The sequence below is a fragment of the Arachis ipaensis genome, chromosome B3 (assembly GCF_059453495.1).
Source record: "Arachis ipaensis isolate K30076 ecotype BB chromosome B3, ASM5945349v1, whole genome shotgun sequence".
NCBI lineage: Eukaryota > Viridiplantae > Streptophyta > Magnoliopsida > Fabales > Fabaceae > Arachis > Arachis ipaensis.
In genome coordinates this window covers 140,935,831-140,947,991 of record NC_142438.1, presented here as the reverse complement: position 1 = coordinate 140,947,991, position 12,161 = coordinate 140,935,831, and the positions used below count along the sequence as shown (strand labels likewise).

Sequence of the window (12,161 nt, the reverse complement as noted above, 5' to 3'; positions counted from 1 at the left end):
TGAGGAAGACAACAGAAGGAGAGAAAAGAGAGGGAAAAAAGAGAAGGGGGGGGGGGGGTGCATAGTTTTTAAAGAACAAAAAAAAAAGGTTGACATTGCAATGGGTGATATCTGATGATCATAAGTTAGGTTAAACTTGGCTGAGTTATCAGGGTAAAACTTAACATAGATGTAATTGGACTTGAATTTGTAATCATAAGTTAAAACAATATGGGTTATTACCTGAAAAATGATCTAAGGGAAGAGCCTCAAATAACATTAATTGACAGATTCCACAACACCATTGTGGTTTTGCTGATCCAGCAATTCCTGAAAAACGAATTTTTAAGAACATAATGAATGATAAGTTATCAACAATTCCTGATCTCAGTGTGTGCTTGCCAAACTCTTGCTTAGAATTTTAATCCACCTCTCAGTTTATCAGTGCTGCAGCTTACCCTTCCCTTATTGCTGGCAAGGTCGCAATGCACATGATTGTCAATCATAGTTGCTACATTAATATTACCAATAATCTCCACATGAACAAGATCCATTCTTAAAATGGTGAAATCGGCTATTATCCCAGAAAATGATTTCTCTGCCAACTATTGCTGCAATAAACTTAATTGCTGCATGGCAGTCCACACAAACCCGAATATTCTTTATTACGGGGATAGTTGTACCAGAGTGCTAATGATTCCAAATGCTATGGCTAGCCTCTCACTGTAGGTGAGTAACAAGTCACGTCTGTGTTCCTCATCAACATCATGAAGTGCCTCACTTGTCAAGCACATAACCTTAGTTTATTTTGTCATAATATGGATGTGATTTATCTCCAGCAGTAAAAGTATGGACTTTGTTTCCAACTTCAATTCAGCTGCATGCTGGAATCTTCTTCAAACCCCTTTTCCTCATGTAGATTCTCAACTTTGAAGCATCTTTCCATCCTTGAGCAGAAAAATAGATGTTTGACATCGAAGTATTGGCACCTATGTTTTCAGGATCAACCAATATTATCTTGTCAAGAACCTTCTCAGCTAATTCAACATTCTTATGAGGCCTACAAGCAGCCAACAATGTCAACCACACACTTGCTGAAGTCATAGGCTTCCTCCAATCTTCCAGCTCTGCCAAGCAAGTCTGCCACAGCAACATAGTGGTCCATGCCAGGAGTAATACCAAACTCTTTTTCCGTACTGTTTAAATACTTCCAAGCTTCATCTACCAATCCTGCGCGACTGCATGCTGTTAGAACAGCCATAAATGCTACATAGTCAGGCTCTACTCCATCCATTAGCATCTGCTCAAACAAGGAAAGAGTGTCAAGAGCATGGCCATGCATAGCGCATCCCATAATGATGGCAGTCCATGATACCATGTTATTCGCCTCTATTTTGTCGAAAATACATCTAGCCATCTTGATGTGGCCACATTATGCATACATGTCATCAGAGAGCTCGCTCGCTATAAATTTGTTATCAAGTCCAATTCTAATTATATATCCATGGATCTGTTTCCCCAAACTGAGGGAAGTCAAGTGAGCACAAAGCTTGTATTACACTGGAGAAGGAATCATGCATAGGTTTGACTTTGTCCTTCAACATTTGACGGAATATCATGCGCCCCTGATCAAATTTACCATTTTGCACAGAGCCTGCAATGATAGTGTTTCACAAAATAGTGTCTTTCTTGGGCAAGAGGTAGAAGGAACGAAGCTAGTCTTCCAGGCGAGTACATTTTGCGTACATATCAATTAAGCTGTTTCCAATGACGACTTCCGCATCAAAACCGTTCCTGCTAGCATTATGAATCTCCTTTCCTTTTCATAAGATCAACATGGTATGCAAAGATAGGGAGAATGCTTGACAAAGTATAGGAATCGGGCTTCATTTTGAGCATTTCCGGCAATAACAGTGCTCCAAGAAAGAACATCCCTGACAGGCATTCTATCAAAAACCTTGCTAACACTATCGATGCCTCCGCGTCTGTCAGGCAATCCATCAAGCACCTTACCTGCATAGCCACCCAAGACATGTTTGCAATCCCTCTTACTTCTCTCTGCAACTCTCATTCCGACATTCATCAACAACACCACAGGTAGAATCTAAATGGGCCTGCCATTTAGGCAAGTCCAACCCAAATACTTGTTGCGTCAGCTTGACGTCTTTTTTCTAACTCACAACACAGCTTTCGTCACTTTGCGCCTTCTTCTGCTACTGCTATGCTCATAAGTCATAACTTTTACTACGTTTGAGACCCAAAACGGTGCCTGATAACTTAGGCAATTTATGTAGCAAATCAAATAAATGAACATATGCTTTATTTTGTTTTGCGATTAAATTCTGAAAACGACACTTGTTTATTTATTAACGCTAGAGACCCTTTCAACTCCTTGATCCTGAGTGCGTGTGGCGTACGTCATTTTTTTTCCATTTAATAATATAAATCACTCTCCATATAATTTAATTTTAATTAAGTACATTTTAAAAATGATTCATATTGTTAGAGATAAGAGCCATTAATCTAGCCATAAGTCCGATCCTACTTACTAATTGTTTAATAAGATATTTGAACCTCACAAAACGAGATTATGGTAAATAAATAAATAAATATTTTTGTTGTTTGTATTTTGCCTTATTGTACTTACCAACCCAGTGTGTGAATGGGGTCCCATGTTTCCTTGTTTCCGTAGCAACCGGAAAGAAATGGAATTAAAAAAAACTTAGAAAACAGAATGACCAAACAGGAATTAACCTAAGGAATCACAGTCAACCCCAAGAAAAATAAATCATGGCAGAAACGATACAACCTAGAAAGTTAAAAAATAAGTGGCTGTGTCAATTCCATTTTACACTATAAATGAATGAGTTGATTAGTTTCATTGAAAAAGGGAATAGAAGCAAGGGAGAGATGGGAAAAGAGGAGATAGTGGAGGAAGCATTCAGGAGCTTAGGAAAAGGGTTTGACTTGACCTCAGATTTCAGACTCAAGTTCTGCAAAGGCGAAGAGCGTATGGTTGTTCTGAACGAAACGGAGAGAAGAGATGTCAGGGTGCCTGGTTTCGGAACCATTAAGGATGTCTCTGTTGACATCAAATGCGACAAAGGTGACCGCACTCGCTACCAGTCCGACATCCTTACCTTCACCCAGGTAAGTATTAAGCTTTAACCATGTATATATAAAGTTAATAGTTAAGAAGAGTATGAATGATAATTTAGTCAAATATATTAAATCATTTAAGAACTCTCAGTTATTAATTTTATGTGTCATTCATTTTAAGCTTTTAATATATTATCAGATGTCGGAGCTGTTCAACCAGAAGAGCTCAATACATGGGAAAATTCCATCAGGGTATTTCAACAGAGTGTTTGGATTTGATGAAGCTTCGTGGGCAAGTGATGCAGCCAACACAAAGAATTTGGGTCTTGATGGATATTTCATAATTCTCTTCAATGTTCATATTGATCGATACCCGCTTCAACTATCTAAACAAGTCATTCAACATCTTCCTTCTTCCTGGGATCCTCCTGCACTTGCAAGGTACTCACTTTATTTTTCCTATTAATGCACCTAAAAATCCCCGTAAATATATATTATGGGAAAGTTTAGGCGCAAGCAACTTTGTTAAATTCTGATTGGTATATAACTGGCAAAAAAAAATGAGCTATTGGATAAAATCTCACACCAATCTCACACCATTAAAACCATCATTGATGACTATTTGATGGCTACAAATCACAAAAGTTGCTGACTCCTAACATTGTTCATATATTATTTCTTTTTTTGAGATATAAGTCAAAATAAATTTCCCATCAATATATTATAAAAATGATAAAAATATTATTTATATACTAAAATTAATTACTAAAATTAATCACTTTTATATATATATATATATATATACGTAACAGAGTTAAAAAATTATATAGTTGTTTAATTAAAAATGGAAGAATACTAACAAGCTAATATTTTTATTTCTTATGGTAAAAAAATTTGATGACTATTTATTTAAAAATAAAATAAAAATATTAATCATCGAATATTTCTGTTAAAAATGAGCCACACAATATATTGACTAATTGACTTGCACGCAATTGCGAGATCAACCATACGAATAAAAAACAATATAATATGAACATCTCATCCATTAAGTTCGTAACTAACTTTCGTGAGAAATTTATTCATTTATTGACATTACTCTTTTTCTTTTCTATTTATTTATTGTTTTGTAAAAGAAAATCTAATGACAGGACAAAGATATCAAAAGCAAAACAGAATGTACATAATATGTTTTTATACTTATTTAATTTACAAAACAACAATAATAATTTTTTTTTGCTTCAGCCATCTTTTACTCATCAACAAAATTTTCATTTTTAAAATAACCATTACTGTTTATGAAAATAAAAAAGATTACGTTAAGTGTGATTAGCGAACTGGTCAAATATACTTATTTGTATGTAGCATCAGCACGCATCACATACACATTGATATATTAGAAGTGGTGCATTTCATCTTTTGCGGTAAGAAAAGTATAGGTGAATAATTTTTAATCAATTAATTTTAAATAATTATAACTAATAATTATTAATTTTATATTTTTAAAATAAAATTTAAATAATTACTAATTAATAATAATTAATTAATATAAAATACAGTTTAAAAGTATTTGTTGGCTAGATTATTATTAGTTATTTAACTAGATTATTTACTATATTTATACGTTAGTCAACTACGACTCATTATTGCCATTGAGAAATGCACTCCATCAACCACTTTAAATAAAACTAGTTATTGAATTTAGGTCTGAAACCAAGACTAGGAATTAATGAGAAGAAAATGTGCCAAAATGGTACTCCATAACTACTATGTACCCAACTTGGATAGTTTAAATGGTCAGCTCGTTTTTCTGCTTAAGAATATTGGCCGAGTCCCACTTTGTGTATGTAATCTATTGGTTAGCGACAAACTCTTAAATAACTCAGATTTGCGACAAATTAATTATTGACATATCAGATCTGAGAATATTGTAGGCAACCCAAAAAAAAACACTACTAATACATATGTAGTACTTCAACTATATATTTAAAACTTTTCTCATCATTCTACCCGTATATACAATTACGATACTAATAATAATTTCGCTAAAGAAATATTCGTTGCCTCAATTCATAAGCTTTCTACGTCAAACTGGTAATTTCTTTTACGCGTGATGATTTAGAACACATTTATATTAATCATCATTAATGAGTTATAGGGTTTGGAAGTTAAAGAAATTATTAGTTGAGACGAGAGAAGCTAGCTCAATTAGTTGTCATGCAATGCATGCTATCCCAGCAAACAATTCTATGTTTGAATTGACTTTTAGCCTTTGATCCTTTCAATTCAGTACTCATCTTTCTCAAAACGCCTTGTAACGTCAATGGTTTTGAACTACTCTATAAAAGAAAACGCCACATGCCCTATAATTATTTGATTGAGCTTCAAGTTTTCACCAATGCTTATCCTTTATTTTCCGGATCATCCTCCTCTTAAATAATTGGTTTAATTATTCTGTTGGTCCTATAGTTTCGCGAAATTTTCAATTAGGTCTTTATATTTTTTTTTTAATTGGGTTCCTGTACCAATTTTTTTTAAATTAGGTCCCTCTTGGTAGTAATTGGCTTAATTTTATAGGGACCCAACTAAAAATAAAAAAATTGGTACAGGGATCCAAATAAAAGAAAAAAAAGTATAAGGACCCAATTAAAAAAAATTTGGTGGAAGTGACTTAATTAAAAAGAAAAAAAATACAGGGACCTAATTAAAAATTTCGCAAAACTATAGGGACCAATAGAGTAATTAAACCTAAATAATTTTCAACAAACTAGGTCATTATCTATGTTTATTATCGTCGGCAATTTTATCGTTAATTCAACTTTTTAGTAAAAACCAAAATAAAAACTCACAATTTTTATGTAAAGTTAATATTTCAGAATCATTAAATAATTTAATAAGTCTAACTAAATTTTAATCTAGCAGTTTTTAATTATGAATTTTTCATAAAAACAATTGCATGGAAGTGTTCATCATAGAACAATGTCATGTCTATTGAATTTCTAGGATGCTAACTAGAAAGTAAGTGGAAAAAATAGACAACAGACTATGTACGATGTATGATTTATTTTTTATATTTTATTTTTCCACCACTGCTGTTCATGGGTCGCATTCTCATATTATTGGACAAGTAGAGGTCAATTATATGCATTTTAAAAATAACAAATGATATCGAGTTATCAACGTTGCAATAATGTTGGAAATTTTCTAAAAGAAAACGTGTTACACAAGCTAACTAAATTATCATTTTTTTTTCTGATGAATTTTTATTTGATGATTTTGTGTTACACAATTTGAACTCAAAGCACTTGAATTCGTTTATTTTTTTGGAATGAAATTCTAAAATAATTAAAAAAAAAAAAACAGAAAATTAATAGCATCATTTACTAAGAAAGTTGCATAGGCATCATGAATAACTATGATTTGCGTGTGTTATTATTCTGTCTTCTGAAGAACTCCATTTGTTAGAGAATTCCTCTGCTCTGTAATACTAATTACTGATAAGACATATTTAAGCAAGCTAAGGTTGGTATGTAAACCTGATTAATTAAGTAATTTAAACAGATTCATTGAGAAATATGGGACACACATCCTGGTGGGGCTGAGCATTGGTGGCAAAGATTTGGTGCTTGTGAAGCAAGACGTGTCTTCCAATTTGGGGCCATCAGATCTGAGGAAGAACTTGGATGACCTTGGAGATCAGTTATTCACTGGCACTTGCAATTTCCTTCCTAAAACCAAAGATCACAAGAACAAGGTTTTTACACTTTTACTTTACTTTCTTTTCTTATGCCTGACCTTTCCTTAAATCTTATTCCAATGTGATGTATACAGGCACCACAGGCTTTTGATGTGTTTGGTCCCAAAGTTGTTGCCTTCAATAGCTCCACATGGGTTTGTGCAAAGGATGTAAGTTGTCCCAGTTGAGTTCAGTTAGTTATATAATTTTGTGGTTAAATTACACAGTTGGTCTCTACACTTTCAGTGAAATTGCAAATTGGTCTCTATACTTTAAAAATTTGTAATTGGGTTCCTAAAGATAATTAAAATTTGTAATTTAGTTCCTGTTATTTAAAAAGTGTTTGATTTAACAGAATATTCTCAGTATATTCTCTATTTTAACAGAATATTCTCAGCATATTCTGAGAATATTCTGTTAAATCAACACTTTTTGACCAGCGGAGACTAAATTGCAAATTTTAATTCTCTTTAGGAATCCAATTACAAACTTTTAAAGTGTAGAGACCAATTTGCAATTTCACTGAAAGCGTAAGGACCAATTGTATAATTTAACCTAATTTTGTTGAGATAGAATATGGTTTTATAATAATAATGTGTGCAGGGAATAACAGTGATATGTTCAAAGAGAGGAGGAGACACACAAGTGAGCAACCATTGTGAGTGGCTTCTCACAGTTCCAGAGAAGCCAGATGCAGTTCATTTCAACTTCATTCCCATCACTTCTCTTCTCAAAGGTGCTCCTGGCAGAGGCTTCCTCTCACATGCTATCAACCTCTACCTCAGATGTAATAACCTTGTTTTTTGTTTTCATTTTGATTACATTGCCTGTTCAAGTTGAAGTCATCATGGATGGTAATTTAAGTTAATTAGACTTTAATGTGAACTATGTAGATAAACCTCCTATGTCAGATTTGCCATACTTTCTTGACTTCCAAGCACACAAACTTTGGGCTCCCATTCACAATGATCTGCCTTTGGGTCCACTCACAAACAGAACCAATCCTTCACCTTCTCTCACCTTCAACTTGATGGGTCCCAAGCTTTATGTCAACACAGCTAAGGTACATTATATTCATTCAACTACTCACATGCATCTTCTTCTGCCTAATAAGTTTCCTAGTCCTAATTACATAACAGGTTACAGTTGGTAAGAGACCAATCACAGGGATGCGTTTGTTTCTTGAGGGCATCAAGTGCAACAGGTTCTTTCCACACTAGCAATATATTTAATTATAGAGATAATGGTGGTTTAACATTGTTGACAATAATGATGTTCTTTGGTGAAACAGATTAGCCATACACCTGCAACACCTGTTAAACACTCCAATAATGTTTGATGGGAAAATAGAGGACACAACAATATGGTCAGAAGAAGTCAACGATGACCGTTTCTTTGAAGCAGTCAACAGCAAGAAATTCTCCCATGTGTGCACAGCACCAGTGAAATACAACACCAGATGGAGGACTGAAAATGAGGACGTGGCATTCATTGTCACTGGGGCACAACTTCATGTGAAGAAACATGATTCAGTAAGGAATGTACTTCATCTTAGGCTACTGTTCTCTAAGGTGTCTAATTCAGTTGTTGTGAAATCAAATTGGACACAAGGGTCTTCAGGGTTGTCCCAGAAATCTGGGATATTCTCAGCAATAAGCACATCAATTATTTCTGGAAGTAACAAAGATCATAAAAAACCAGCATCAGTGGTTGTGGATTCAAGTGTGTTTCCAACAGGGCCTCCAGTGCCAGTGCAAACAAACAAGCTACTGAAATTTGTTGATTTGTCACAGTTGTGTAAAGGGCCACAAGATAGCCCTGGCCATTGGTTGGTCACTGGAGCAAGATTGGTCTTGGATAAGGGTAAAATACGTTTATGGGTTAAGTTTTCCTTGTTAAACACTGGTGAATGAAACAGCATCAAAGGAAGGAAAATTTTTCAAACAATTATGTTTATATCATAGAATAGTTTATAGGTTCAAATGTTCAATCATTAGAATAGTTACTCCATGGTCCATGCCATGTACGCTTCATTAGATTCGTACTCTCTCTTTTTTTTTTTTTTTTCATTCTTTCTTTTTGTTTTCAACAAACAAGAATGTATAATTCATTTTTTTTTTCAATCGAAAAGACATATGTATATAGAATTTTGATATTCATGAAAATAAGGGTCAAAATGGGGCAAGAGAAAGATATTTCCCCTGATCTTTCTAACATTTGAATTCAATGATCATTAAAGGATCTCCAAAGTTAGTTCTAATTTCATTTTATTTTGGATTCTACAAAAATATTTGTGAATCATATAACATAAATAGTGATTTAAAATTAAAAATAAAATTTGCTCCTCCAATGTTTAGTATTAATTCAATTATAATTTTATATTATTTTTAATTATTTTATCAACATAATTATACGAATGATACAATTTTATTAGCTCTCTATCAAAGTAATATCATATCTTTAGGATGATATCAGTTTTTTTTTATATAAATTAATTTTAGCACATATTTCAATTCTAAATCAATTCACTTCTTAAAAATATTAAAAGTGATACTCTAAAAATATTCTATTAGGATGCTCTAATTATAATTATAAGATCAAGGAATTTCTTGTCTTTGACTAATCTCAAGTTAATTACTTTTAAAATATAGCATAAACAAAATATGCTAATGTCTATCAAGTATTAACTCACTAATAATTTAACCAAGGATTATAAACAATAATTTAGGATAATTAACAAAAATTCACCGAACATACTTTTCCATAACAAAATAGTTTAATTTTAAAGCACACAGTAAAGAATTTTATAGGATCATTGAATCAAATTCTTAGATGATTTTTGAAATAGTAAATTTAAAAATAGATGATTTATTGTAGCCGTTAGATTTGATCTGATCTTAATCTTAGAATGAAAGGAAAACGAATATATGGTAATGTGAAAGAGATTCCGATTCCCATTACCATTCCACGTCAGAGATCGTTGGCATGCGGCAGTTGTTGACTGCGTGGAACTTGTGTGCTCTTCTTTTCCTCTCCCTCGCTTTCTTCCTCTATTCTCATTCGCACCCTTCTCCCTCTCCCATGGCTCAAGAATCTTCCAAATCCATCTACGATTTCACTGTCAAGGTCACTTTTCCCTAATTCTAAATTTCCAGGGTTTTGCTCAAATCACTATGCTGTTTTTCGATTTCGAGGATTGTGTATGCCTGTGGTATAATAAAATTGAATTGAATTGAATTTGCAGGACATCCATGGTAACGATGTGAATTTGAATCAATACACTGGCAAGGTTCTGCTCATTGTCAACGTTGCCTCCCAGTGGTAACTGCTAACATACTCATTTCTTATACTCTCAATTGACTCTTATTGTTCTTGATAAATCCCGAACCCTAAATATTCATTGTTGTTATTCTAAATAATTGCTGCAGTGGTTTGACACAAACAAATTACAAGGAACTCAATGTACTCTACAAGAAGTACAAGGATCAAGGTCTGTCACTTTACCGAAATGAATACATGTCATGTTTTGTTTATGAGGTGGTGAATTTTGTTGAGCTATGTTGTGTACAGGGCTTGAAATCTTGGCATTTCCCTGCAATCAGTTTGCTGGACAGGAACCAGGAAATAAGGAAGAAATCCGGGAAGTTGTATGCACAAAGTTCAAAGCTGAATTTCCTATCTTTGATAAGGTACTTTCTGAACTGATCAACACATTACAACCTTGTTTTTACAATCCTAAAATACTTTAACTGTTGTCTAGGTTGAAGTCAATGGGAAGAATGCAGCACCACTTTATAAATATTTGAAGGATCAGAAAGGGGGAATATTTGGAGATGGCATCAAGTGGAACTTCACAAAGTTCTTGGTAAGCAAAGATGGTAAGGTCGTTGAAAGATATGCTCCAACCACCTCACCTCTCAAAATTGAGGTAAGAGATATTTTGGTGCTTCTCTTTTAAAATCCTCTTTTTACACTTAATTTTAACTCAATCCCTCTATCCAGAACCATGAAATTTTACATGTCAATAGTTTCTAATTTTCTATGTATATGTTCCCTTTTACAGAAAGACATCCAGAACCTCTTACAGTCTTCTTGAGTTGCATGATTTGACTGTCTCAGAGGTTAGTTTTGCAGTCATTTAGTTTTCTCCCTTCCTTTCTTCTTGATATATGCTCATGCGAGTTGACAATAATATTTGCTGATTCTATATATTGCTTATGCAAATGCTTGCATTTCATTCAGTGATCAAGCCAACCTTTTCTTCACCCAAATATTCTGGTTGTGGCTCATTACTTCCAAGAGAAATACTAATAATCCCCTTTATTTGGAACTAGTGTATTTCAAACACTTTTGTTGAAGGGTTTCCTCTCAAATGGGTAAGATTGTTACTCCAATGGAAACGACATCAGCTGATGCTCTACCCTTGTGGTCTTGTGTACAGGTCACAGGAAATGTCTACAGCGCTTTCAAAGAATCAGCAGCTTCTCAGTGGATGTAGTGCTTTATTGCCTAATTATTATCATTTTGTAACACATATCCTTTGCCTGGATTATAAAATAAGTATAGTTTGGCACTATGATCATGTCGCCAAAACAATGTAATTTGGATGCATGTTTATGTTAATGTGTATGATCCATAGATTTAATCTGTTGCCACCGCTGTTGTGGTGTAGTTACCAACCACAAGCATTTGTTCCTATTGAATTTTCACGCACAATTCAAGCATAAATGATGAGCACACTTTTTTCCCCCTCTTACATTACATGACACATTAAGAAAAAGCTTTTTATATTGTAAAATGTAAATACATTTAAAAAAAAATTGCAGCATTAAAAACCTAATGCCAACAAGACTTGTCATTATTGTCGATATAGGTAAAATATATTTTTTTTAAGTTTTTGAAATTTTTTAAAAAATTTGATCATATTGTTTGAAATATGTTTCAATTTTAGTTCTACTAGTTAGTCAAACTTATAATTAATTACTATATCTAATAAGATGACCCTATTGTTAATAGATAATTTGCTAAGAAACAAAACTTTTTAGAGCTGCTTCGTATATAAATTTTTTTATAACTAAGTCCAATTAAGTTAGTGCAAAGTCCATGCAAAATCCAACGAAAAGTGCAAAGTCCAACTAAAAAAATACGTACATATGTTATTATTTTTTTTGTGTGTTTTTGTAACACATAAATTTTTGTGTTGGAGAACACAAAAATTTATTGATATAGCATATAAATCTTTAAAACATAACATATAAAATTTTGCATATAACACAAATTTATCGAAATAGTACATAAATTTTTATGCATAGCAAATATATTTTTGCATATAGAACATAAATTTTTG

The 12,161-nt window shown here is 33.1% G+C and overlaps 2 protein-coding genes and 1 pseudogene across 2 annotated transcripts; 2 read left to right on the top strand and 1 right to left on the bottom strand.

Annotated features, from left to right (window-relative positions):
- Window positions 1-477: 477 nt before the first annotated feature.
- Window positions 478-2,207, bottom strand: LOC110270418 (putative pentatricopeptide repeat-containing protein At3g23330 pseudogene; annotated as a pseudogene).
- Window positions 2,208-2,569: 362 nt separating this feature from the next.
- LOC107631796 (MAC/Perforin domain-containing protein) lies at window positions 2,570-9,028 on the top strand. Its single transcript, XM_016335349.3, has 8 exons — window positions 2,570-3,129; window positions 3,278-3,519; window positions 6,640-6,832; window positions 6,910-6,984; window positions 7,418-7,601; window positions 7,708-7,877; window positions 7,954-8,018; window positions 8,106-9,028. The coding sequence occupies exons 1-8, from the start codon at window positions 2,839-2,841 to the stop codon at window positions 8,725-8,727; spliced, it is 1,842 nt and encodes a 613-aa protein (XP_016190835.1). The 5' UTR covers window positions 2,570-2,838; the 3' UTR covers window positions 8,728-9,028.
- A 674-nt stretch (window positions 9,029-9,702) lies between these two features.
- Window positions 9,703-11,459, top strand: LOC107631797 (putative glutathione peroxidase 2). The gene is made up of 7 exons (XM_016335351.3): window positions 9,703-9,940; window positions 10,059-10,135; window positions 10,243-10,304; window positions 10,385-10,503; window positions 10,575-10,742; window positions 10,878-10,935; window positions 11,256-11,459. The coding sequence occupies exons 1-6, from the start codon at window positions 9,800-9,802 to the stop codon at window positions 10,908-10,910; spliced, it is 600 nt and encodes a 199-aa protein (XP_016190837.1). The 5' UTR covers window positions 9,703-9,799; the 3' UTR covers window positions 10,911-10,935; window positions 11,256-11,459.
- Window positions 11,460-12,161: the final 702 nt, after the last annotated feature.

Bases quoted from the DNA above. Each gene is read 5' to 3' on its own strand.
- LOC107631796 (XM_016335349.3), top strand. From the start codon at position 2,839: ATGAATGAGTTGATTAGTTTCATTGAAAAAGGGAATAGAAGCAAGGGA. The intron at 3,520-6,639 runs GTACTCACTTTA...TAATTTAAACAG, and splicing joins GATCCTCCTGCACTTGCAAG to ATTCATTGAGAAATATGGGA. The intron at 6,833-6,909 runs GTTTTTACACTT...TGATGTATACAG, and splicing joins CCAAAGATCACAAGAACAAG to GCACCACAGGCTTTTGATGT.
- LOC107631797 (XM_016335351.3), top strand. From the start codon at position 9,800: ATGCGGCAGTTGTTGACTGCGTGGAACTTGTGTGCTCTTCTTTTCCTC. The intron at 10,305-10,384 runs GTCTGTCACTTT...TGTTGTGTACAG, and splicing joins CAAGAAGTACAAGGATCAAG to GGCTTGAAATCTTGGCATTT. The intron at 10,743-10,877 runs GTAAGAGATATT...TCCCTTTTACAG, and splicing joins CCTCACCTCTCAAAATTGAG to AAAGACATCCAGAACCTCTT.